Here is a 13,297-nt window from a genome sequence, read left to right on the forward strand (position 1 = left end):
TAATGGATTGGAGGGCGTGTAATTGACTCGCCCACCCCCTCCTTTTTATATTTCAATTGTATTCTATGTAACACTCATGTAATCAAACCACCACAACAATTCGTAATTCTGGTACTTTTTTGATACTGTTTAATATATATTTTATCAGAATTTAACACCTCCAACATAATAACTCAAGATCCGCCCCTGATTCTGTGCTGAAGGCCATGCATCAGTATTTGTTTTAACCATTGCTTTATTTATTTATTTTTTAAATGAACGATTTATTATTCAATCATGAGCCCAAAAAAATTGTTTATGCACATTGTCAAATCAATAAACAAAATATCATTTCTAAACATACAGATCCTTTGCTAATGAAGGGAAGATTGAAATAAACGTTTGGTAATGGCAACTTTAGGGAGATGATTCCTGCTGATGGGGGTAATTTGCCTAGTGATTCCTTTAGCCACAGTTGGTAATATGAATGTAAGTGTCACTTTCTTTTCCAACACATTCACTTCCATGGACTCTGTCTCTACTGAATAATCATAATTGAGGCAAGCATCAAGAGTTAGCAAAGTTATTAAGCAATTTAGTTTAATTGATGTTTTTTGTCAAAACATCAAATTCTCCTATTATTGTGACAAAGAAGCAATAAAATAAAAGCAACATGTCATGTAAGTACAAATCATATGATAAAACATAGTAGATGTATGCGATTTTTTGATATGTAGGATTAAACATGTAGTAGTTCTCCATTTATCTACACCTAATTTATGTGAATTTCAGTGGTAGACTCTTTAAAAGAAAAATGCTTAAACACTTTTGGTCCCCTAACTTTGCATTAGCCCCCTAAGTTTCTTTTTTTTTTTTTTTTTGCAATTTTTAATTTTGATCATTTAAAATCAACTATTCAAGACAATAATAGCAAGTGGGAGATTCTCTTAAGCAAGATTAAATAAGCTCGACAACTAGTACAAAGAATATGGTTTGAGATTGGTTTCTTGATCTTCTACCGTCTTGAATGGTTGATTTTGAATGATCAAGATTGAAAGTTGCAAACCCACTTGGGTTGGTCTAGTGGTATTGGCTTGGGACTTGGAAGTGTGCTCCTCCCCAATGTCTCAGGTTCGATTCCCTCTGATATCAATTTAGGTGGGTTAATTTAGCTTCTTCAAAAAAAATTGAAAGTTGCAAAAGAGGGAAACTTAAGGGTTGAAATGTGATTTTTTTTTTAATACAGTCAAAATCGCAACTACTACAAAGTTAGGGGGCCAAAAATAAGTTTAAACCAAAGAAAAACAAACAAAAAAATGCAATGTCGGCCAATAAATATATATATAATAAAAGCAAACTAGTATGTAATGGTTAATCATATGATTAGTTTAATTTTCAAAGATATTTGCTTGATGCTACAACAAAATAAGAGCAGTTGACTATTTTGTCATTATGTGCATCACGCTTGACAAAACTAAGAGCAGCTTTGTTCTTTTCTGTGTCTTACTTGGTGGCTTAGAATTTAGAAATGAGTCATCAAACAGTGAGTTTAAGTAAGAATTTATGATCATTGATAGATGAAGACAGTTATTATGTGTGAAAAAGAAGAAGATGAAGACAAGTTTGTAACTAACAATAGCAGTTTCGGTCCAGTCAAAAATAGTAACGCTAGCAGTTTCGACAAAAACTAAGAATAGAAAATTCCAAAGGTTGACTTACTAAAAAAAGTATGTAAAATCATAACAAAAGAAGTATTTTATATTCCTCACACTTTTTGAAAAATTATTTCCAAGTAAAGAGGAATTCAAATATTCAATTTTGTTGAAAATTTATCCCTATGAAGCCCGATACTTCAAAATTGATGACGTATTGTATCATCTGCATGCATCGATACCTGCCCGATACGTATCAGGAGAGTATCCAAAGATTATTGTTATTTTTTTAAAAATAATTATCGATAATTTCTGATACGTATCAGAAGAGTATCTGATAATTATCCTGCACTGATACCTGCCTCGATACTTCTCAATTAATGTTAACTAAAATAATTTAACTCTTGAGCACTGATGTGTTCTTTTTGGATATAGTGCTTCTTTTTTGGATCGATATAGTATAACACTAACAATGTTCCTTTTGGATATAGTATAACATTCTTTTTGGGATATATTGTGTATGTAACTGACTAAATATCATCACTCTCTTAATCGTTAATATTATTTATATTTATGTTGATGTGTTACGAGCCTATGACTAGTTTCTTTTGTTTGTTAATATATTTGCATATTAAAAAATAGTTATAATTATATTGTACATTTAATTATGTAATTTTTTTATTAATGTATCTTAGCCGGATCGTATCTTGATTTTTGAAATTTTTTCGTATTCGGCGTATCGTTGCAGTATCGTATCTGTATTATATCTCGTATCTGGGCTTCAGAGGGTATTATATTATTTTAACACACGTAAACATTAATAGTTGTATTATGAGATGAGTTTTCTTAAGTCCAAAAACTCAGACTATGTTTTTTTTGTCAAGTAGTCCAGTGGCCGGAATTCACCTTTTTTAAGATGAATAAGTTGGGTGTCTGAGATTCAAACCACAGCCCCTACATATAATAATGCATGTCTAGACTATATTTAATATCATTGTAGGTGAATTACGCGACTCGCCGTAATCTTGTAGAAACTACAAACTATTGTGTTTTAAAAAAATTACGGTGGATCGATGTGATTCTGACGTATCCAACTGTAATACCAAACATAGATTTATACGGCGAATGACTATATAAAATTACGGTGGATCACTGTGATTCTGACGCATCCACCGTAATACAAAAGACGAGTTTATAGTGAAAGACTATTTATAAGTACATAAAAATTACGGTGAATATTGACCATCCAATAAAGATTTGATGTTTTATATAGGAATGAGATTGGATTGATAAAATTTTCAATAGAACTTGAAATCTGAGACTCATAATAGTATTTGCTACCAAACAAATGCCAGGCTATTTCTAGGTGGAAACCAACAAGGACCACCTCTTTCAACGTGTGCCCCACCCTCTTTGTCTCCCATGGAATACTTTTCTAGGAATTTTAACTTGGATTCTTTATAACAAAGTCTTTGAAAAGCTTCAAAGTTCAAATCATGTAACAATTTCATCTTCAACAAACTAATTTACTAATGGCATTTCATAACCCATTTGGGTTGGATCTGATAGTGTTAACTTATGACTTTAGAGTATGTTTCATCCTAAGGTCTCGGACTCGGTTCTCTCCAGTATCAATTTAGGTGGGTTTGTTTATGGTTTGGTTTTAAAGAAAAAACTAATGAGATTTCCTCTCAAAGAAAAATCTTGAAAAGGTATAGCCCTAAATTTGTAATACTAATGTTGTTTCCTCTCAAAATAATCTTAAAAAAGTATAGCTCTAAATTGGCAATTAAATGAATTTTTTAAAATAATAAAATTCTTACCATTCATTTTAGTAATAATGTCAATAACCCTCTTTTGGCACTTCTCACACTGCATATCTGCTGAAAGAACAACCTCATGAACCTGTTTTTATAGCAACATAACCAAACCATCAGGCTGAATACTCTAAAAAACCATTTGACCAAATTTATGTTTGGACCGACGGCGAGATTGGCAAAATCGTGGTGAGCCGTCTTGATTTTGGAGCTTCACAAAATCACGATGCCACCGTAATTTTGCTGTCAACCTAAACATAAATCAAAACCCAAAATTAAGTAAGTGAAAATACAAACCTTTGGCATGGACAAAGATTCTATAGATGCTAGACTAGTCCCAAATAGAGGAAAATTCTTTGAACTTTTTATAGCAATTTCTTGAAGCTCACTTTTAGCACTATCTTTAAAAGCCATAACTATGATTAGGTGTGGAGCTGTATCATAAAGAAGCTTTTATATTATATAAATTCAATAGGTTAGAAGGTTCAATCACATGGTTTTTGAGAGATAAATATGCAGAAAATGATCTATGAACAGCTCCTTCTACACTGATAGAACAATACCATACCATGTATATTGTTTAGTGGTTGGTGGCTTAACTCAACATGTTGAAGTGAAAAAGGTATTATGCCTAAGTTGACAGAGATTGTTCTTTAACTAACGTGCGTATATATTCCCCACATAGTGCTTAATTGTCACTTTCTTAATATTAGGATTATTCCTTCAATGTTGCTTACTAAAACAGCCATCAAGCTAATTCAATAAACCAACTAAACTGATAGTATTTAAGGGAGATGGAGTTTGTTTTTTTTGTCAAGTTTACTTGAGATTAGACTCCTACGTTAAGTATGAAAAAGTGAGAAATTATTGGTTCAAACTCAAGTTAAAACAAACTCATAAAATCCAACTTATAAAACTTTATCATAGATCGAATTGATGAAACATTCGACCATGGTTAAATTGAATCAATCGATTCAACCATGATTGAACCAAATAATAAATAAATACTTCTTTAAAAAAAAATACAAAAACATAAAAATATAAAATATAAAAATGTGATAATAAAGTTTGAAACAGCCATAATTCGACGAATCAACTTAAAATCAAATATTATTCACCAATTATAATACAACCAAAATTGAACCAATCAAAAAAATTCTTTTATTTCCAAAAAAAATGTAGTCTTCCGATCCAATTTTTAAAACATTAACTTTTTTCCTCCACACTTTTGCATTTAATGTTTATCTAAAGTAAAATTATGTTCCTATTTAGATGCTATTTTTTTGGAAAGGAATAACTGTTAGCTCGTCTGACTATACTTAACATAATCTCTTACTTATAAATATTAATTCGTCTCGCTATACTTAACCTATTATATTACGTTATCAAGGATGATGTCATGGAAATATTATGTTATGATACAGTACCAACATTTATACTTCTTAATATTATAAAATAATATATGACAATCATGACATTCATCTAAACCGTCAAATATTACCTTCGATATGACTAGCACGGGATGATCTAGTTCTATAAAATTTTGACATCAAAGAACCTAGATCTATTTAAAGGTGTCTTAATTAGGTTTAACAAAAGTAGATAAGCTGACCTCATAGAAGTTCAAACAAATAGCATTGGATCCCCCGATCCACGACCGTAGGGCCTCAAATATTGTAAAATAATAATAATGATAATATTAAAGTCAAACAAGTGGGTCCTTTTTTTGGATGATGTATATCTCTGATTTGGACATATCCATATGCAAGGAAGGTGGTCAATTTCCTGGTTAGCTGGCATAGATATTCAAACTCAATACGGCAAAGAAACTAAACACTCAAATTATTCTACTAGGCGGCTTTGACTTATATTATATATATGGTTTGGATTGGATTCACAAGTAAGTACAAAACACCTACTCAACTTGCTAAAATATCACTTAAACATGTGGATTATGTTTCGATATATTGATACTGAGTAAATTTTAGAAAGAAAAAAAAAAAAATTATCCCTTAAAAATAGTATAGGACAATTCCACCATGGGAGAATATTGTTCTTGTATACACAATATATACAATTATACATAGTGCACTTTCTTTGAGAGTTGATTTTTGTACATAATGGAACACTAATGTATAAAATAAATGGCTACAACCCATATGATTTCTAAATAAATGAATACAATACAACAAAACTGGGGATTAATGTAAAGAACGTGTAATGAAACAACAAATGGCAGAGAGAATAAAAGACATTCATCAATTGAAATTAAGAAAACAAGGCACAAGAAAGGTAAAACTTCTATTATCATTGGCCAATGTTACACATTGCATGGGCTAGCAAACAATGGTAAAAACCATCCCTAAAGTCAAAGCCAATGTTGGTTATTCCACTAGGTTAAACTGTCCTGCCAAAACTTATGCAGGCATCATCCTTGCTTCCTTGGGCTTCAAATAAATTGAGGCTCCGATGCCACGAAATATGCTAAAACAAGATAACTAGAAGGGAAACAAAAGGCTAGCACCTAAGTTAGGAAGAACACAGTTGAAGAAACCATGAGAAAGAAGGCATCGAATGGATGCACTAAAGTTCAAGTGTTAAAACTAAATATGTGTTTCTGCTAAGTGGGAGGATGAAGAAAATAACCTAAAATGTAGACACCATTCTAAAAAAAAAACAACATGGAGTCACCTACACATAACCATGTTGGTTAAAGACGGCACGACTGAGGAACCGAAAATGGAAGGATCTCCCTGGTATTTATAGTCATCATGATCAACCTTCAATGAAGCTGGAACCACAAAACTATCAGTAGCATCAGACTGCAGAAACTTCGGCGACAGTTTCCTATGTATGTCATTGCTCTGTTGCTTCTGCTGAGAAGTGCCACTTCGATTCCTCTTCCTTGATGACTTCCACCTTAACTGTAATGATAAAACATCCTTCACAAGATCTGGAACTTCCTCATTCTTTCTAAGTTTATCCCTTTCAGAAGAACCCGAGTAAGCATCAGCCTGCTTAGATTGTATTCCATCTCCGATAGATGCTACAGTTGATTTGCTGTCCTCCTCAGATTTGCAGGAACTTTGTTTTGCTTTTAAGCTTGATAATTTACAGGTCACAATATCAGGCCTTTCCCTCACCTTTACCCATCCATTCCCTGTCCAATCTCGAGAATGCCTCAAGTTACATGGTCCAAATATTGACATCTTCTTTTCCCCTGCAAACATCAACTTCAAAATTAATACGACGCCTAATATTACAAGGACCACAAAAACGTTTACAAAGCTTAAACATAATTATGATACAAATTATAAGGTCATACCTGGGAAATAAACATGATATTTATCATCAGATTCTTTTTGAACAACAATGCCTTCCCACCATCCATCATGCCACCAGGCATCAACAATGTAACCAACATCACCCACGAAAGATATTCCACGTTTCTCTAATAGTGGTCGGATCTTGGTCCTCTCTTCTACTCGGAGACCCAGATCATCAGGTACCACAGGTCTAGAAGCTAAAATCCATTCCTTCAAGAAAATTAATAAAAAAAATATCAGTCATGTCATATATCAAGTCTACCAATACTAATGAAAAATATAAAAGATATTTTAACACACCTCAAGGTTGTTAGCTTCATCCTCTGCATCCTGGATGTCATGATATTGCACCTTCACTTTGTCTTTGTGCCTCTTGATAACAGAAGCTCTAAACCAACAACCTCTAATCCCACTGTCTTGAGAGAGGACCTCAACATTGGAACCTACAGCTAAATACTGTGAAGCTTCATTTGTCTCTTTGATTGTGGCCAACTTGGTGGTTCCAACCAGTTTTACAGAACCCTCCAACTTGTTACCGCTACTGGTTTTGGCATCAATCTTACAATTACTCAATTTTTCTAATTGAAGAGAACCTAACTCAACAGCATCTTTTCCATCAACCTTTGTACACCGCTGCTTCTTCTTTGGTCTTATCGCAGAAGAAGAATGGAGGTTTTCTTCCAGTTCTGGTCCATCATCAGATTTCCCTGAACTACCACTGGAGTTTGACTCCACGTGGGGATACATTTGCTTCAGTATTTCCTGTTTCCAATAACCCTCCATTTGAGTTATATCAAAATCCTTGACATCATCCTTACCAAACTTCTTGCTGCACACATATGGTTCTGGACGAGCGTGTCGAGCTTTGTTCCGAAACTTGGCGTAGTGCTGTGGACTGAGGACGGAAGTCAAACCATCTATGCATTCAATACTCAGACGTTGTAGATAAGGAGAAAAGTAAACCTCTCTTTCACTAAAACTGTGGGGCAAAACAAAACCAACCTCGTCAATTCTGTGAAACCAGCGAACTACAACCATCTTGTTGCCTTTGGAACCCTCGTACATGTCTTCCAAGTAGGCAACCAGACGTTTGTTCTCCTCTGCTAAAACAAACACAAAATCATACACCTGAAAATCAATTTGCGAAAGCAGCAGGAAAAATCAATATTACAAGAGTCAGATTACAATATATTCGAGGCAAACACAAATAGCCAAAGAAACAAAAAACAGAGATATAACTTTTATGCACCACCAACAGTGGAAAGATTGTTTTTATTGTTGTCGATTATAACGGTTAGATCTTAAAAAAAAAAATCTGACTTTCATCGACTCTAACTTAAAACCATACAACTAAATTGTGATTGGCTGACATGTGTAAAATATTTAACACTGGCAAAGCATCAGAATTGGTATTTAAAAAAAAAAAAAAAAGGGAAACAAAGATGATGATGACTCACAGATATCTGAAAGCCGTCCTTCCGAAATGCCTGATAGTGGTTTCTTCTTTTCCTACATGTCCAAGGTAACCCTAACCATGTGAATTCTTTTGAACAAGGGTTCAGAGATAGCAGTTGATTATCCTGAAAAATCAAAATAATTCAATGAGGAATTTAATTTGATACAAAATTAATTGAAAGAATCATTATCATTAATAAACATAACAATAATTGAATTTAATACCTTCAATGCTCCAATCTCAGGTTCATAACCATGTTCTCTGACAGCCATATTCGCATCCCTGGAAGAAGAATCTGAAAATTTCAGAGGCAAACAGGAACAAATTTTAACTTCAATTACATTGAAAAAAGAATATTATCCAAAAAAAAAAAAAACAAAAAAAAAAAAAAATCAGTGGTATTAATATGAGAAGAGATTCAAGGCACATCAAAACAAAATTCACAAGAAACCTAACCAATGAAAACACTAATTTACAAAATTAAAAAGAAAATTTTTATATGGTCCACAAAGGTAAAATTGAAATCGAAATATGCTAACAATTTCAGATCTAGAAAAAACAAAAACAAAAATCAAAATCAGTGACACAAAACCATGATAAAAAACCAAAAACCCCACACGCGAGAGATCTAGAAAACAGACCAATTACAAATACAAAAACAAAAATGAAAACAATAAACACTAAACACAAAACAAAAGAAATATTAATTTGAACCAATAAAAGACTCGAACTAACGAATTAAGATGAAAATTAAGAAAAATAAACAAAACAAATCTCAGAGTTCATTGAAAAAAAACACTTTTTTAAGATTAATTAAGAAAAGGATGAAAAAGGCTATGAATCAAACATGAATTAAGAATCGAATTAACGAATAACAAACAAAACAGATCAAAAAGTTGACAAAACAAAAAGATAGAAATGAAACTGACCTTGAACAATAGAATCTAACCAATTAACAACTTCTCTACGAGATTTAAGTCTAAAAAAAGGAGCAAAAGAAGAGTTTCTAATCGCATAATGATAACTCATATGCCTAGAACTCTTCTCTTTACCAATAAGAGCAAGATCCAATTCACCATTTTTCTTCTTCAGAAAATAACGAACCTCTCTTCTACCTTTATCCATCGACACAAATTTCTCTTCCCACGTAACGTATCTTTTTTGTTCATCTTGTGACGACGTCGTTTCAGAAGATGAAGCCAATCTCTCTTTCAAAGCCATAACGATACGATATAATTCAATTTTTTCAAAGAGAGAGGGAGGGTTTGAATTGGGATTTATAGAGAGTGGTGGATGATTGGGTTCTAGGGTTTCGAGATCTGAGAATAAGGGAGGTTGATCGTACGGTTGAGATTGGTCGTGTGATGATGATATATAGGAAAGTCGTAGGAAATGACGCGGCAATGGTTAATTACGATTTTGTCCTTTATTTTGCAAGGTAATGAGGAAGCATCATCAATGGTAGCACCCGGAATTGCCGATGTAGAAAGGAAAGAATTCATTTCCAGGATCACTGTCTCACACTCAATGCCACCTGTCAACTCTATCTGGTTTTTTTTTTTTTTTTTTTTTTTTTTAAGAATAAATATGTTGGAATCACTATAAATAAATATGTCACTCAACTTACCTGACTTGGTAAGGATAATGCATAATATATGTAAGGTACGAGGTTCGAACCGCGAACTACAAAAAAAAATATCAATTATTTTTAAAGAAATTATCATAATATTCTACACTTTTTAGAAAATTTCGTTAAAATATAAAGTTTAGACATGAGTTGAGTAAAAAGTAGGGAAAAGAAATGGTGATGAAATATTTTTGAGAGATTAAAAGTCTATCAAAAAATTTAGATGAATTAAAATAAAAGTTAGTACAAATAATTCTAACCTTTTTTGGTCAAAAAAATATTCTAAGGGGATGTATTGGATTAGGATTCTATAGAATTTTAAAAGACTTTTTAATTATGAAAAAGTCTTGTGGTATTCGATTAAGACTTTTTGCAACTTAAAAAAAGTCTTGTGGTATTCAATCAAAACTCTTTGTCATTTTAAAAAAGTCTTGAGGTATTCAATCAAAACTTTTCATCACTTAAAAAAAGTCTTGTGATATTCAAAATCATTCAAATTTCGAATGATTGTTTAATAAATTGAATTTTGATGGATTTTGTGGGATGTAATTTTAACAAGAAAAACTCTTTCATGAAAAGATAAGATTTCTTAAGATTGTTTTTCATTAAAATCATTAAAGAGTTGATTGACGGACCGAAAGCAGTATTTTTACTAAACTTCAATAAATGGGATGACGTCATATTAAAATAAAATATTTATTCAAAATAAAAAAGAATATTGAAATCGAGTATTTGATGACAAACCAAAAAAAAAAAAATCAAGAAATTAGTTTTTGGAAGGAGTATAAAGAAATAAAGGAATTAATTAATTGTGTCATACTTTCAGTTGAATGAATGATAACAAAAATATTCTACATTTAATTTTTTTAATTGATTGCGTCCGGTTAAAGAAAAAAGTTTTATTTTGAAATAAGTTAGAGAAATAAATTACGATAATTAGTTTTTGGAGTAGTCAATTTTTTTCCTTACAACCAGTAAAAGACATGTGATTTTGCACACGGGTCGTGTAACATTGCGATAATTATATAAAACATAAGAAGAAGTTGAATTATGTTGGTTTTTTATGATTTTCTTTTTCCGAGTGTTAAAACTTGGTTAGAATTTAAGGGATGCAGATTCCGACATAGAGTCAGAATGCTAGGGTGTTCAAAACAGAATCAATTCATCCAATAAAAAAACCGCAAACCGAATCACACACAAATTGAAACCGTATTTGATTTGAATGTATTCGGATCAATTTTTTATTCAACCGCATGGTTTGATTCGGTTTGCGGTTTTTATTTGATCAACCGAACCGAACCAAACCACAACATAAGAAAAACGCTTATTGAACATATGTCACCTAGATCAATAATCATAGAAACTCGATGATTTTTTTTTCTCTCATTAAGTTTCTTCTTTACTTTTTATTTAAAAAAAATGAAAACTTTTATAAAATAAAATTTTATAGAATGATAAATCCTGGTCTTTTACATTTCTTACATAATAGGATTATTTTTTGTCCATATTTTAAATTTTGTCTATATTGTTTTGTGAAAATAAAATTGTAATGTGATATGAAATTTAAAACATTGTTGAAAATATATTTTGTTATAGTTTTTTTAACTCGATTTTAATGTTGGTAACAAAAAATAATATTGTCTCGAAAAAACTGCACCAACCGATCCAACCCAAACTGCATTAGTTTGGTTTGGTTTTGTTCAAATTTTATTTTAAAAGTCAATCGAACCAAATCAAACCGCATGTACTTTTATCTTGCGGTTCGGATGACTTTAGCCTCAAAACCGAACTAAACCGTACCGCGAACACCCCTACGGAATGCAACGGATAAAATACATAACACACAAATAAAACATATAAAGAGATAAAGAAAGAGAAAGCAGACACAAAGCGATTTATATTGGTTCCTCCCATAACACAAGAGTAGTCCAGTCCCCTTGCACTTCCAAGGGATTTCACTATAATAACATAGGATTACAAATTTCTCAAGGACTCTTCCAAGAGACTTCTCAATGCTCAAGCACAACTGCAAGAGACTTCTAACTTAAGCACAACTGCTTAAGACTTCCTCCTCCAGGACTCTACCTAAAGACTTCTTGCTCAAGGATAACTCTCAGAGACTTCTCTTTGCTTTAGGATAACTCTTAAAGACTTCCCTTGCTCAATCACAACTGACTGGAACTTCCTAGGTGCTCTAGTTTTCACCAAGAGACTTATCTGCTCAAGCACGTAGGTGAGATACTTTATAATTGTTTGCACAAATGTAAACAAATTAATTTGTTCTTACACTGGATTTAACAATGGTAGTGTAAACTGAACAAATGAACTATGTTTATAGAAACTTGGATCAACTTGAGGTGTTATCGAATAAGCTTAACCAAAGACCGTAAAAGTTGAGGCGTTTTCACAATCCATTGCTGCAACTAGGTAATATTTGGTGGTGATTGTTAATCATTGTTCAAAGATATATTGTTTTTGCATTAATTGTTACATTTGATATCAAATATACATGGATGACGACATGAGTTTTGATAGCTTGACATTGCCTTTGGGGTACACATGTTTATGACTGTAACACCCCGTTTTCCCAACATAAAAATTTCATAAATTAATCAGAGTAAAACACCTTAAACGGAATGTTACACTTCTTTTCTTAAAAATCACAAATGGAATAATTAGATAATTATCCTTCAAATTTCAACAACGTAATAATTAAAACTTTGCAGCGGAATTAATTTAACGACAATAAAAGCTTCAACAACATGTTCCAAAATTGATACATAAAGGAATGATAAACTTAGCAACAATTTCCCATCCCGTTACGTATCAGAGCCCTAAGACACTTGAGCCACCACTCCTACTAAACTTTAATACCTGCAAGTTACCCATACGAAGGACAACATTTTCAAGCAGAAGGGGTGAGATTCACAATCAATAATAATATTATATAATTCATCAAATGCACCTAACAACTTAAACTCCATCAATTAGTAATAATAATTCTTTTAACGACTCCTAAACCATATCATGTACTCATCATATCAACAGTCATAACTCGATATCATAAACAACATCATAACAACATCATAATCAACATCTTAATCATAATCATATAACATCATACTCATAATTCGTATACAACATGACAACTTCATAAGCAATGACATAAACAACGTAACAACATCATATTCATAGTTCATATACAACATAACAACATCATTAATTCGTATTAACATTCTCCACCAAGCACCTTATTAACAACTCATGAATATAGGACAACTTATCAACTTAACATAACCATCATCAAGTACATTTAACCACTCATAGATAACATCACATAATCATCATCACAACATTCATAATCATCATCATGTAACATCCTAACAACCTCATATTCAACACCATAAACAGTCATCATAACATCGTAATCAATATCATAA

At 32.1% G+C, this 13,297-nt stretch overlaps 2 protein-coding genes across 4 annotated transcripts; both read right to left on the bottom strand.

Moving 5' to 3' along the window:
* Window positions 1-277: 277 nt before the first annotated feature.
* On the bottom strand, window positions 278-4,171 carry LOC11433760 (uncharacterized). Of its 2 annotated transcripts, XM_024784365.2 has the most exons (4): window positions 4,017-4,171; window positions 3,746-3,882; window positions 3,455-3,536; window positions 278-520 (listed from the first exon to the last, which is right to left on the bottom strand). In XM_024784365.2, exons 2-4 carry the CDS (start codon window positions 3,860-3,862, stop codon window positions 354-356), a joined length of 366 nt encoding a protein of 121 aa, XP_024640133.1. In that variant the 5' UTR covers window positions 3,863-3,882; window positions 4,017-4,171; the 3' UTR covers window positions 278-353. The 2 variants fall into 2 exon arrangements, with proteins under 2 accessions (XP_024640133.1, XP_003614537.1); XM_003614489.4 differs by having other exon boundaries at window positions 3,746-4,169.
* A 1,510-nt stretch (window positions 4,172-5,681) lies between these two features.
* Window positions 5,682-9,537, bottom strand: LOC11438423 (uncharacterized). 2 transcript variants are annotated; one of them, XM_003614490.4, is made up of 6 exons: window positions 9,160-9,537; window positions 8,455-8,525; window positions 8,232-8,354; window positions 7,075-7,902; window positions 6,774-6,984; window positions 5,682-6,668 (listed from the first exon to the last, which is right to left on the bottom strand). In XM_003614490.4, the coding sequence occupies exons 1-6, from the start codon at window positions 9,449-9,451 to the stop codon at window positions 6,136-6,138; spliced, it is 2,058 nt and encodes a 685-aa protein (XP_003614538.1). In that variant the 5' UTR covers window positions 9,452-9,537; the 3' UTR covers window positions 5,682-6,135. The 2 variants fall into 2 exon arrangements, with proteins under 2 accessions (XP_003614538.1, XP_003614539.2); XM_003614491.4 differs by having other exon boundaries at window positions 8,455-8,512; window positions 9,160-9,457.
* Window positions 9,538-13,297: the final 3,760 nt, after the last annotated feature.

Source organism: Medicago truncatula, chromosome 5, assembly GCF_003473485.1.
Source record: "Medicago truncatula cultivar Jemalong A17 chromosome 5, MtrunA17r5.0-ANR, whole genome shotgun sequence".
In the NCBI taxonomy this organism is placed as follows: Eukaryota; Viridiplantae; Streptophyta; class Magnoliopsida; order Fabales; family Fabaceae; genus Medicago; species Medicago truncatula.